The 14,281-nt window shown below is 47.1% G+C and overlaps 1 protein-coding gene across 1 annotated transcript in view; it reads left to right on the top strand.

Moving 5' to 3' along the window:
• LOC101486861 (NIMA-related kinase 11) overlaps positions 1-14,281 on the top strand; it is a 51,745-nt gene that overhangs the window by 24,405 nt on the left and 13,059 nt on the right. The window contains exons 7-12 of the mRNA XM_076889557.1: positions 6,919-7,068; positions 7,323-7,401; positions 10,159-10,232; positions 12,240-12,359; positions 13,903-13,996; positions 14,119-14,239. Of these exons, the coding sequence (XP_076745672.1) occupies positions 6,919-7,068; positions 7,323-7,401; positions 10,159-10,232; positions 12,240-12,359; positions 13,903-13,996; positions 14,119-14,239 (638 nt within the window). The remainder of the gene's footprint in view (positions 1-6,918; positions 7,069-7,322; positions 7,402-10,158; positions 10,233-12,239; positions 12,360-13,902; positions 13,997-14,118; positions 14,240-14,281) is intronic.

Below are 14,281 nucleotides of genomic sequence, written 5' to 3'. Positions count from 1 at the left end.
CACCGGTGTCAGTGTGGTGGGTCAGCGTCTCTGGAAGTCCACCACCAGCTCCTTGGTTTTCCCGGCGTTGATCAGCAGGTGGTTCTGCTGACACCAGTCCACAAAGTCCAGAGTCCACTGTCTGCACTCTGAGTCGTCCTCACCTGTGATGAGGCGACTATGGCAGAGTCGTCAGAGAACTTCTGTAGGTGGCAGCGTGGGGAGTGGATGGAGAAGTCTGCAGTGTAGAGGGTGAAGAGGAACGGTGCCAGCACAGTGTGGGGCCCCCGTACTGCAGACCAGCGTGTCAGACACAGCCCTGTGTCCTCACATACTGTGGGCGTCCTGTGAGGTAGTCCAGTATCCACTGGGACATGTGGTGGTCCACTCCTGATAGCTCCAGCTTGTCTCTCAGAAGTCGTAGAAACAGTCTATGTTTATGTGTGAGTAAACACTATAAACATTATAAATAAATAGTAGATTTCTACACATCGCATTTAGAAATTTGTCTGCTTTGAAACTTTTTCTGCTCCCGTGCAGCAGGTCATCCTTCTTTATCCACATCTGCATATCTCTGCACAGAGAAGGAAGCAGCTGTTTTCTTTTTCTTGAAGTCAGCAGCAGGCTTTGAGCCTCCAGACACTTTCCAACTGCTTTGTTTCTCTTTTGTTTCTTTACTCAGACACAGCGGGATTTAGAAGCTCAGTGAAAAGTCAGAAAGGAAATGATGTGGCTCACGCCGCTGCACGTAGGGCCATCCCTAACGCTGAAAGTGGAGGTGAATTTGTTTGTGCTGTAGACGCTTTCTAGATGGAGCGCTAAAAATTAGAGAGGGAGGTACATTTTATCCTCACCAGAGTTGGACTTGCTCGAGGTCTGTGGGGACCGACTCAGTCTTGAAGCCAACCAAGTGGACATTGGAGGAAGTGCAGGCTTTGGCACTTGCACGCTGGGTTCTTGATCATAAAGAAGAAATTTCTGTTTGTCTTTGTTAAAACCACAAAGTGAAAACAAACACTTACCTGGCAGCCTGTTAATGACACAAACTGCAGGCTTCAGATCAGACGGCCTCTTCGGGATGAATGGAGGAGGGCGGTACGCAGCGGCGGCGGCAGCTGCTCCGACGTCTGATTAAACGCGTGCGTTCACACTCTGACGTCTCTGATAAACTCTTTGTTCTGTCATCAGGTCCTGATTAAAGCCAACATGCATTTGTTTCCTCCTCAAACTGTGTTCAGTCCGTGTGCAGTTTGCAGCAGCAGCGTTGTAGTGATTGGACGTGATTGGACGTTAACAATGACGCCAGCAGATTTGGGACAAACAGCAACAGTTATGAAAAAGAAGCAAAACCTTCCCTCCTTTCTTTTTCATCCTCTCGGACCTGCTTCACGTTCTGTGATCTCTTCTTTAATTAGCTCCATCTGTACGAGCGACGCCCAAACCATCAGCTCTGTTTCTGTCTGTAATTATCCCCATGAACAAACACAAGCTTTATCTTTCAATTATTACCAATTTACTCAGTTTTTATGTTTCAGTATCAATGCACTATCGCACGTCTGGGTTTTTATTTGCTAATTACGGATTGACTCTGCTTGTCACAAATAATTCAGGATCTGATGATAACTGTCTCGTTAACGATGCAGTGTTTGCTGGGAAATGACAATGAGGTGATCCTGCAGACCTCAGGAGACAATGGCATCAGTGAGATCAGTGATCGAGGCAATGAGAAGGTCAGAGATAAATGTCTCCACGATCTCTCTTTTCTTGGTGGTGGTTGATGGAGGGAAATGGGAAAACTGGGGTGAGGGAGTGTGTTACTGGTGCCTGTGTGACTTCAGGGTGGTGGTCTTTGGGAAGAAACTGTTAAGCAGGCTGAGCAGCTTGTCCTTGATGTTTGCTGCTCTACTGAGGCAGCGGGAGGAATAAATGTCCATCAAGGAGGGGAGAGGGCAGCCGATGATCTGAAGCCTCGCTCTGACCGCCTTGGTGCAGCCATACTGTGATGCAGTAAGTTAGCAGGCTCTAAATGGACGAGCGGTAGAAGGTCAGCAGCAGGTTGGAGTTCAGCTTGTACTTCCCGAGGACTCTCAGAAGGTGCAGCTGTTGTTGGTCCTTGTTGACGGTGTGGACCCTCTCCACATGCTCCCCGTTGATGTAAAGGGGGGCTAAGTCAGTGCCTCCTGACGCCAACAATGACCTCCTCATCATCATCCGCTGTGATCTGTTCCTCTCTAATTACGACCGCTGACCTCCGACTGATGTCAGCGCTGCGTGCGTCTGCGCTCGTTTCACTCCTGTTGTCTGGACTCAGGTTGGGGGCTGAATGAGACTGGTTAGATTTAAAGGTGACGCTGTGCTGAGAGAAGCGATGATTGATTTATAAAGAGCTTCACACACTGAAAGACTTACAACTAAATAACAGCGCACTCAACAAACCCGACAAAAATCCCTGCGAGAGCCCAGAGTTCATGATTTAGAGGTGCGTGTATGGTCATGAGCTGAGGCACAGGTGGATTGAACTGAAATTGAAAGCCTTTATTGTCATTATACATAGTATAACGCAATCAGAAACAGCTCTATAAAAGTCGACACGTGCTTATAGCGCATTATAAAAACTATACAATAATTTAACTATACACTTACTATAAATATAAATAGACAGCACAGTGCTGACACAGAGACAGACAGGCAGAGAACTGATGATATTTCAGTGCAGATTACTTTTGTACAAGTTTGAGTTGAGTATGATGGCTTTGGGGAAGAAGCTGTCCCTGAGTCTGATCCAGACAGCTGAGGCGGTTCGAGAGTCTGACTGGGATGTCTCCTCACGCCATACGCCGGAGGTTTTCCAGACACGCCTGGGTGGTAGGAATACATATTATTGTCTTACCTTGGGATTGGTCAGCAAGAACTGGAAGAGGAAGATGACGTCTGGAACACAAGATAAGTGGAATAAACTCTACTGTAGTTTCAGCCACTCGATGTTCTTTCTAATGTTCTTTAATTTTCACCATCTTGTTGTTTTGAAGCCTGAGAGGCGAGCAGTTCACTCTCACAGGACCTCAGTGAGTCGTCATTCTTTGTCCCGTCTTCCTCCCTGTGAAGGAGTCAGACTTCACAGGCCCCAACCCGGCAACACAATGCTTACTTTGACAAATAGCAAATCACAGCAAATAAATATAGAGACAGAATAATGTGCATATTATGCAAAAAAGTCAACACATCTGAGACAAGTGGAGAGCATTACAACTGCTCATCCCCCTCTCCAATCCTGACGGCTGCTCCTCCCTGAGCCTGGTTCTGTTGGAGGTTTCTTCTCATTAAAACAACGTTTTTCCTTCCCACTGTCTCCGAAGCACAGCTCATCTGATTGTTGGTGTTTTCTCTCTTCTCTCTGTGTTATTGTCGCCTCTGTCTTACAATCGAATAGTCTCAAAACTGATTTGGAGCTATATAAATAAAATAAAATAGAATTGAAAGGTGGCCACAGCATAAAGCACATCCTGCTTTTTGATGCACTTTGAATCTAACAGCGACCACAAACTGCAAAATTAACATCATGCTGTATTCAGTGGGATTTGAAGCTAGCAGCTGAGAACATAAAGTGTTTGCTGAGGTCAGTACATGCTCATCTATGGCTGTGTCTCAATCCAACGACCGCACGCTTCGTAGTGCGCATTTGGAGTCACTGCGACGCGACGACGGCTGGCCCAATTTGAAGTGTACTCCAGATGTGCCATTCATTTCCCCAAATTTGAAGCGTGGTCTGGTGTATACGTCGTGGTCCTAATATATCCCACAATTCATGTGTGGATAATTTTGCCCAAAAGAAATGGTGGACGGCTGAAGCGGAGCATCCGAAGAGTAAACTTTAAGTAAGTACTGAATATGATGTCAGTTATTTCTGTGCGAATGTTTAATAATGAAGAACATTAAAACATGACTGTTGGTCACATGTCGGCACAGTTATGTGACGTTAGTGACGTTTGTACTAACTTGGTTTTAAAGCCTTTAAATATACGCCGTTCGATAGTCGACCTTAATCTTACAGAGAATCTGATGATTTATGGATAATTAAAGTCAGTCATATATCCACAAACACAACAAGCTGAAAGTCAGTGATGCTGCTCGGTTTGCAGTCCTGAACATCACGGCACAAGCAGGATCCACTGCACTGTTAATGTGAGCTATGTTATATTGCTGCCTCTGTTCGGTGGTGTCGAGCCAAACGCACTTTAACGTGTGTTTGAATCCTGCAGCTTATCACACATTTGATTTCCATGTGTGACGACTGCAAGTGTCCAGAGTGAGGACAGACTGAGGGAGCCACTGCTGCACATCATCTGTGAGGCTTTGCAGCCCTGATGATCCACCAGGACAAACTCAGCAGTGTGTGAGGAAGAGGAGGAGGAAGAGCCAGCAGCAGCTGACAGATGGAGAGAATAGACAGACTGTTCCCTGTTTGTGAAGGACTGCTAGAAAAGTTTAACATAACTGTCTGTGCTGAATCAGTCTTATTAGGTAATGTTCACATAATGTGATCATCCCAGTGTTTCCAGTGTGGGAGAAAGTACTCAGGGCCTTCAAGTTACACACTATGAAAGGCAGCAACAAGTTTAATGTTCAGAAACCTAAAGTCTGTATCAGCAGCAGAATGGAGCTAAAAATAAATGTTGGTTTCAGTTCTATGAAGCTTTGAGTATTTTGGATCAGTAGCTGCTGTGTTTGTTGCATCATATTGCTGTAACTGTTTATATGCTTTATATATTCTGAGCTAAGTTGATCTATAGTGTTACATCATATTCTATAAGGATGTTATGTGTTTGTAGACTTTCTGCCCAGTTTGACCCATTTAGCAGACGTCAGCCTGTTTAAGGCTCTGATATCTATTCTGTATGACTTAAAGCAGTTATGACATGGTCTGATTTTCTCACCCAATAAAGGAATATTTCATATATCAGTCTACTCTTCATTCTATCAGACACAGTTATCACAGCTCGAACATTTGCTTTTTACACATATATGTAAGCATTGAGCCAAATGTAGTAATGCCAACATATTAAACAAACAATATTTGTCTCTTATATATAACACATCTGTATACACACTGTCAAAGGTACTGGGGTGATTGGAAATATAAATAACTGCAACTTGAATCTTTGACCCGGAGTTCAAGTTCACTGCTGTAATATATATATATATATATATATCTCATACTTCGTAGTCCGCAAATTGTGCGGTCGCTGGATTGGGACACGGCCTATATAACCAGACTGCTAAAAGCCCCCTGGTGGCCACTATAAACACTGCAGGTTTGAGGCATTTCTAGTGTGACTTCAGGAGTCTATGTCCATCTTTTCTGTACAGTCTGTGCTCCAGCTTGTGCAACATTTAATCCCGCCTACCCTGATTGTTTGGTTAGAATGTGAAGTAAACTACTTAAAGTAAATCCATCACATCCATTTTCTCCTGCTTATCCAATTCATGGTTGCACTGGCATGGAGTGTATCCCAGCAGTGTGATCCCACAGTCAGTCTATCGCACACACAGACACGCCCAGCAGCTTGTGGGGCTGCAGTGCTAACCACTGCACCACCGTGCTGCTGATGCACTCAGGGTTTTAATCAGCGATGAGGAGCATGAATGCTGAGGTTTAATATGAATTTTAATGTAATTTTTCCAAGATGACCAGCAATTAGAATCTAAGTTTGAAAATATGAAGATGTTTGTTGACATTGTGCTATAAGCTGAGTTTGTTAGCTGCATATCAGAGTTTGGGGATGTTTCTGGAATGCTGCAGATGGAAAAATGTTGACCATCAGAGAAGTCACTAAATCAGCCCTCAAAACATGTTGAGCCATCTCAGCTGTTGGAGAGGACGTTCAGGCTTACTGGGCCCGGGCACGTCCATCACTGTCTGCATCACTGTGTTTCCAACAGCAGCAGTTCAGATTCCACGTCTTTGGCAGCTGTGAAAACCAGTGTTGATCAAGTTACTTGAAAAAAGTAATCAGTAACTAATTACTAATTACTTCCCCCAAAAAGTAATCCCGTTATTTTACTGAGTACTTGTAATTAATTACTTAGTTACTTTTTTAAAACGATTTACAACCTGAACAGGTGATAAAGTGATAGATCTTTCAGCCCAATTCTACTTTTTCTGCATAATCCATCATATAAAATGTAATCAGATGGAAACGTCTCTTTTTAAAACTTGTTTTATTGGTTTTAATCTTTTAACTTTATGCATCAAGCAAACATTTAATTACATGCAACATTCTCTGACTGGAAGAAATTAGTTTAACATTTAAACCTATTTTCTGCACATAAAATAAAATATTTGACGTGCAAACGCTGCAGTTCCTCCAGTGACCACTTGAGGCCTTCATCCAAAACTGAGTCCATCTCCATTGACTCCAATGAAACTGTTATAACCTGTTTGTGGCTGCTTTGACTGACAGGTGGGCGGTGACACAGGTGGCAGTCACAGCTGTCTGTAGGCTTCATCTCAGCTGATCTGCTGAACGCTCCTCTGCTGTTCATTTAAAGGGGCAGCTGTGAGGTTAATTGTCCTAACAGTCTGTCTGTGTCCCAGCTTTTGGTTTTTAATCAGTGCTAATCAATAATGAGCAGGTATCTGTGTCTGTGCCCTCGCTGTTTGAGTTACATGTGCTCAGTCTTGTGTTGTGCACTTCGACAAATGTCATCACTGTTTCACATCAGCATAAAAACGAACACGTAATTTTGAAGAAAGCGCAGTTAAAGTCCTGTTCGTAGCATGAGGATACAGTGAAGCTAAGCAGAGAGCCTGAGGTCAGTCTGCACCGGGCTGATCGCACACAGCTGAGGTGTAAACGTGTCCCAGCGTGATGAAAGGTTTGCTTCGCTGTGAGCCAGCAGGAACACATTTCCAAACCAGCCGATGTTTCTGCGCTGCAGGGCTCTGGGCTGCCTCCTCTACCAGATGTGCTGCCTGACTCACGCCTTCCGGGGTCCAAACTTCCTGTCTGTGGTGATGAAGATCGTGGAGGGAGACACGCCAGCGCTGCCCGCCGCCTACTCTCCAGATCTGAACTCTGTCATGCGGAGGTGAGGAGGACGTCAGGCTAGCTGCTCGGTGAAGTCTCCCAGGCTGCTTTCACGTTAATATGCAAACACCAGGCTGTCCGCAGGTCTCTTTTGGTAAAAGAAGTTTTGATCCTCAGATCATCACCGAGACAGAGAGTGCACCCGTCTCCTCCTATCCCAGCATTGTCCTCTGTCAGGTGCTATGAATTTACCCGAGTGTGTCACTGACTCTGAGCTCGCATTAACCAGCTGCTGTTTGTCTCTGTGTGAACCAGGATGCTGCAGAAACAACCAACATCCAGACCGACGGCGGCTGAGATCCTCAAGAGCACATTCATGGAAGAGAACATGCAGGTTGGATTCTTTATTTAAGCATTTCCTCAGCACCAGGTGAGCTGCAGGTATCTGAGCAGAGACGTGAGCCTCCCACCCACTGTGTCATTCTAACAACACCTGTCTCCACCCCCTCAGCCCCAGCTGGCAGATGGCCCCGCCCCTCCCTGAGCCTGGTTCTGCTGGAGGTTTCTTCCTGTTAAAAGGAAGTTTTTCCTTCCCACTGTCACCAAGTGCTTGTTCATAGGGGGTCATGTGATTGTTGGGTCTCTATCAACTTAAAGCACCGTGAGGTGACTGCTGTTGCGTTTTGGTGCTAAATAGATAAAATTTAATTAAACTAAAAAATAATAATAATTAGTGAAATTCTAAGAAGCATCAGTTATATCCAATAAAGCTGTACAAATAAAAGCTCTATATAAATCTTACTGAGCAGAAATCAAACAGAATAAACATTTACAAGTCAAACAGGAACATTTTTAAATGTGTTGGTCTGTAGCTCCCGAGGTTTGGACATGAAAAGGTGAAAGCAGCTTCAGCGGTGAGTCGGAGGAACCCCCAAGGCCTGAAACAAGCTTTCAAACCCACAGAGAAGCTGAAACGTCACGTTTGCTGGGAGTTTCCTGCAAAGATGAAATGTCTGGTTGTCCCAAATGAGCCCAGGATGCTGCTCAGACACAGACTAAATAAAGTTCACAGTAAATCTCTTCAGCCAGAGCAAACGTGCTCCCGTGCAGTCCTCCAAAACCACTGCTGCATGCTGGTCGACATGCACGACCCGGCCTGTTAGGCGAATGCTGATTGGCTGAGAAGTGGGCCGAAACAGTGAGTGACAGCAGAGTTCACTGGGAGAAACCATCAAAGATTAAACAAACTTCAGCATGAGAGCAGCGACAGCAGCTGCAGGGACACTTTCATTCTCTTCAAAGCTTTCTGTGGCCACACACCGGCCGCACCACACGGTTTTGACTCCGCCCCCGTCGATAACAGACGCTCTCTGCAGGTAGACGGGTCATCAGAAACTGCACGACCACCACTGAACCATAATTTCCCCATTAGTTTAATGTCCTCTGAAGTGCTGAAAGCCTGTGTGTGTGTGTGTGTGTGTGTGTGTGTGTGCGTGCGTGCGTGTGTGTGTGTGTGTGTGTGTGTGCGTGCGTGCGTGCGTGCGTGCGTGTTATATAACAACATCACCCGTTTCCCATAACCCTTGCTGGAGGCTCAGTTCTTTGGATGTTCGGGGAACTCGGCGAGAGATAACACATTATGGTTTTCATGGAGTGGGTTGCCATGGTTTCCACTGAAATATTATTATGTTAATGTTATTCCATACTGCAGCGTGGCACTCTGGGGCATCATGATGGCAGCTGAAGAGCTCCTGCAGCGCTCCGTAGCAGGTGACCCAGCTTTAATGTCTCCGAAGTCTGGGCAAATGTCCGGGGATAAGATCTGAGGAGTAACTGACACTTCCCAGAGTTTCATTTCACATAATGCTAGTCACAGTGCTGTGCACACAAATGATTAAATTAGAACACGCTGATAGATTTAACTCAACACTGAACCTACTTATTAAAAAATGATTCACACTCTGAGCTTTTGTCTCGCTGCCTTAAAGACGAAGCTTCCACTGAAGCCCCTCCACAGCGAGCAGAGAGCGTGACACCAGAGCAGGACGATCGAGGGAAATCACAAAGGAAGTGCAGACGCTGACAGCTGTTGGCATCGTTGGAGGGCGAACTAAAGCTTTATTGTTAATTCTGCGATATGTACGGGACGCAGACGGGATCCCAGCGGCGCTTCACCCAACCCAGCGCGTGTAACGCGAGTGAATCTAAATGAAATTAAACGAACTAGATTAAAGATATGAAACCAAATATGAGGTGTGGATGGCTGTCCCCACTCTGGCTCTCCTCAGGTTACACAGGAAGTAGGAGCGCCATGTTCCCGGCGGGCGTCCGTGCAGAGCCGACGACGGTGAGCGGAGGTGCTGGGTGTGTCGGTGACGTCCCAGGCGATTCCCCTGGCTCCCGACGAGACCCGGCGTTGTGTCGTTGTTGTGTGTCTGCAGTCAGCAGAGAGAGGAGCAGCAGACTCAGCGCACACCCCGGGGGCTCCAGCCTCGTGTGATCTGTTCAAGCTGAGTGTGACGAGCTCGGGCTCCCGAGGTTATTATAGTGAAGTAAGGCTGAACACAATCTGAAACTCAGCTCACTGAAACAAATATTCAAAAGGTTTGATGGGTGCAGCTTTTTAAACCACAGCGGGAATAAAAGTGAAAGTATGCGCTCCAGCAGAAACCGACCACATCTTTGACCGAGCTCAGTGAATCTCCTGTGATCTCGTGGGACAGTTTTTCTGAGCCTGTGCGGTTCTGAGTGTCCTCCCTCTGATCGGCTTCTTCCTGTGGCGACCGACAGCAGGAGCAGCACCTCGCTCTGGTTCTGTTTGTGTTGGGTGTGATTTGAGCCGTTCTCCCTGCGTCTCTGTCGCGTTTGCTTGTACCTGATGTGACAGGTAACCCTGGGCTGCCTTTTCTGCATCTGTGACCTGTTTTGTTTCCTTTTGGAGGCACTCAGCAAACCCCTGGCTCAGTGACCCACAATGCATCACTGTGCTAGGATTCGTTTTTGAAATATTAGCCTCTGGGGTGCTCTCTCTATTGTAAGACAGGCAGGAGAGGACGCTCAATATTTAATTTCGTTTTATTATCCAGGACAGTCAGGCTGAACTGTTAAAATCATTTGCCTCTGCAGAGTCTCTGTGTCTCTGTTTTTGCAGCAAATGAAGGACAGGTTTGTCTTCGTCTCGTCAGAGAGAGGAAAGAGCGATGCTGCAGCCATCGCTAAGCACATGTAAGTCTTCGTCATCATCAGCTGTCTCTTCCTTCATCGTCCTGCTGACGTCAGCCGTGGGACCGACGGCCTCGTGTCTGACTCCAGAATACTACAGCTGGTCTGAGGTGTTTGCGTTTGTCCGAACATGCTGCTGCGCATTAGCGACAAACATCTCCACGTCCACAGACCGAGTCGCTTTTCCAGCAGCAGCTTTGCAAGCCGTTCACTGCTGAGTGAACGTTGTTCAGTCTCTTTTCTAATAACATGACCTTTAACCTTTACACGTGGAGCGAGGCCTGTAAACTCTGAGACGCAGCTCTTTGTTGTCAGGAAATGTTGTCATTTTAATAATGAGCACACCTGCAAACTGCCAAAACCTCTGAGGCGCTGATGACCGTCAGTCGGTCATGTGGCTGCTACTTATCCTTTCTGTTCCAGTGATGGTGGACTTAATTTCCACAGGACTTCAATCGTAAATTCGCTCGCTGGGCCCACGTCCTCGTTTGAGGTTTGACAGCGTTTTAGTGGATAAAGGTGAATGTAAGCGTTTGGACACGAGCTGAGCTGCGGTTTGGGGCGGGCCTCGAAGGGGCCTCCCCGTGAGATAAATACAAGTGAAGAAGTTAAAGAACTGAAAAGTGGAGGGAGAACGAACCGCTTGTAGAACTGGGGACACACATAGATGAGAACCGGAAGGCGCGTGGTTAATCTCCAGTTAATAATAAAAGCTCCACGTCGAGCAGCTCCAGCGATAAAACTTTCAGCCTCTTTCCTTTTTCTGCTCTTCTTTCTTTTTCTATTTATTTATTTTATTTTCATTTTCTTTCCACTTGGTTGTGTTTCCTCCTCTTCTTGCTTTCTTCACCTCCTCTGTGTCCTCCCTCCCCTCCTCTGCTGCTGCTCCACCTCCTCCTATTTTTCCTTTTCCTGTTTCCTTTCCCCTCCACCCTCGTTTTCATCTCCTTCATTATCCTTCTTCCTCTCCTTCTTAACATTATTTTCCTGCTCCTCTTCATTATGCAACTTTGCCTCATCCCTATCACACACACACACACACACACACAGACACACACACACACACACACACAGACACACACACACACACACACACACACACACACACAGTGTTTAGCCTCCCCTCAGAGTGTTGCTGCTATAATTAGAGCAGCAGCGAGCGTGGCTCCTGCTCTGTGTGCTGACAGACGAGACGCTGCTCGCTGACAGATAATCCATCCCCGCGACGCGCACACACCCACACGTTTGCGCTGCTCTTTGTGAGGCCTCTCGTTGACTTAATGCATTCGTTTCCTCTTTAACCTCACGTTACGAACGACTCTGCCGAACACCGAGCGGTCTAACCTGAACCTTCAAACAGACTGACACGTCCTCAGGCTCAGGGTCCTCGCAGTGGTAGTCACACAGGCGGGATTTAACTGTGAGGGCGGGGGCTCCGCACGTTTCTCAGCATTTCAGTTTTCTTTAAGTTAAGTTTTCAGTTAGCGTAGCGACGTTTAAATGATGAGGTAGCGGCAGGTCGTCCTTACAAAGCTGCACAGAGCAGATGAGGACGGCGGGACGTCCAGAAATAAAACACACAATAACCTGGCACACTAAACGGCTCCTGGGATTTAAAGCCGTGTGAATAAAACTGAGTCTGACCTGAACAGTCAACGCTCCCGGTGACGGTTGCATCTCCTGCCACTGTTTGGTGTTCGTCCTCTTCAGCCTCAGAAACCTTTGATTTGCTCCTGACTCGTGTAGACTTTAACAGCATGACTGACGGCAGCTTCACATTTCCTCTTTGCTCTGATTGCTTCAAAAGTGATCAAGTGAGACTTTAAACTAAAGAACTCGAACCTGTCTGACGTTTGTCTGCAGATCAAATCACTCTGAGATAATTATCATCATCACTGAGTTCACGTAACTCCATATTTGAGGCAGTAGGTAGAACCAGCACCTTTAGTCGGTGATTGCACAGCCCTGGGTGACTGACAGGTGTGTGTGTGTGTGTGTGTGTGTGTGCAGGCAGACGAAGGTTCACCTGCAGACGCTCAGGGACAGGTCAGAGGTGGAGAAGATGACCCCCAGAGAAAGGATGAGACTCCGCAAACTGCAGGCTGCTGATGAGGAGGCCGGGAGACTCAGGTGAAGCTTATTTATCTCTGCAGCGCCGCCTTCCACGCCATTATAGTCCCGCTGGTATGCATAGACCTGACACGTAGGGTATATAGAGAAGGTTGGGTGGAGCTTCACTTCCAGCCGACGGTGGTCTGAATGTGAGGCTGATGAGTTATTTTCATAAGAAGATATGAGCAGGACAAAAACACAAAAAGACTCTTTTACAAACAGAGTGAGCGTTCAGATAAACTCATATATGCACCTAACATATTAAAAATGCAACAAAATAATGTGTAATCTTCAAACACACATAAAAAGGAACAGCACAGCTTGGATCGTGAGATTGCTTCTGTCTGCCGACGGTCCGGGACACAGAACGATTACAAAGAAATGAAATTGCAGCCGTGTGTTTGTTGCTGGCGTTGATGGTCGTGTGCAGCGATGAACATTAAGGCTTAATCAGCGTTGATGAATCTACATCTGGAGGAAGGACGACTCCGATCCAGACTCCTGTTTCCTGTTTCACGAGGGGCAGCAGCAGGCGGCTCCATCAGGACTCAAAGCCGTGACCTCGATCAGGCGGCGTGAGAGCAGAGTGACATTATCCAAATTGGATCTGACACATTCTGGTTTCCGTCCCCCCGAGCCGGCGTGCTAATCGACTTTCGTCACGGCGAGGGGGCCGTTAAACGCTTGTTATTGTCACTGCGTGCGTAATAAAGTGTGAATGTGCTCAGAAGCCTGTGAACGACGCCAGCGCGCCGCCAACACGGATCCTCGTCAGATGGCGTGCAGACGGAGATCACATGGGAGGGCAGGGACGACAGCAGGCCGGCGCGGCTGTTTGGCAGCAGGCGGGCGGTTCCTGCAGGACTTTATGTCGGAACCAGAACCTGAACATGTGTTTCATCAAGTCCGGCTCACATGAACTTAGAGATTTATCCACAAATACGCTGCCGATCCTCCCTGTTCGCTCTTAATGAAGCAGCTGCTGACTCCACACCTGTTTACACACTTACAAGCCCATTAAACAGCTGTGGTTATCTGTGGTTATCTGTCCCGTGGACACATCCAGCAGGCTGTTATCACCTCCTTTATTGGTGGCGGGCGCCCCAGAAGCCACCTTTCATTACCAGGAAACTTGTGCACTACCCTGAAATAAGGTTATGGTTCCCTGTTTGCTCTCACAGAGAGATGCTGAGGCTGTCAGGAGACGGGTGGAGGGTTGTAGCTGCAGAGCTACAACCCTCCACCCGTCCAACATGAGGATTTATGCATATTTATTCTACAGGTTATATACTGTTATATATTCTGCAGGTTATTTCATGACCAAAGTGTAAAACAAGGCAGAATAAGGGCACCATGAACAGCAGCTGGGCAGAGCGGCATAAACCACGTGTCCACGTCCCTGAAGCATCTTTATTGTGACAGAGTGCAGATGGTTGTCAGGGAGACAGAACGGAGGCAGGAAGTGGTCTAAAGGTGCACGAGGAGGCGAGCTGGAGGGGGATCAGAGAAAAACCTTCTGAAGGAACTGTTACCCTCACAGCGTGTCCTCTGTCCTCTACAGGAAACTGGCTGAGGAGAAGTACGAGGAGGTCCACACCCGCAGGAGGGAACTGAGGAGCCGCCATTTCCAAAAAGTCAGTGTGGATGTTCTGAATGTAAGAAACACTTTGTTGTTCCTCTGATACTCGACCCGGGCTTCGTGGGTTTCTCTGTTGTTCTCCGAGTCTAACTGGGTTCCAGTAAAACACTCATTTAATGCTTTTCCACCAACCGTTAGGAGAGCAGAGAGGGCGGAGCCTGCCAGAGTCAGGCTCAGCCAATCAGCAGCCAGAATCGCCAGAACGCTGGAGGGTCGGCGCCAAAACCGAAGCAGGACGAGTCAGAACCAGAACTGCACGGTGAGAAAACAACAGACATGGCGGCTCGTTCATCGCCACGCG

This window comes from Maylandia zebra, linkage group LG11, assembly GCF_041146795.1.
Source record: "Maylandia zebra isolate NMK-2024a linkage group LG11, Mzebra_GT3a, whole genome shotgun sequence".
NCBI classification, from domain to species: Eukaryota; Metazoa; Chordata; class Actinopteri; order Cichliformes; family Cichlidae; genus Maylandia; species Maylandia zebra.
The sequence above is the reverse complement of the archived record's forward strand: the minus strand, read 5'-3'. Positions and strand labels throughout refer to the sequence as shown.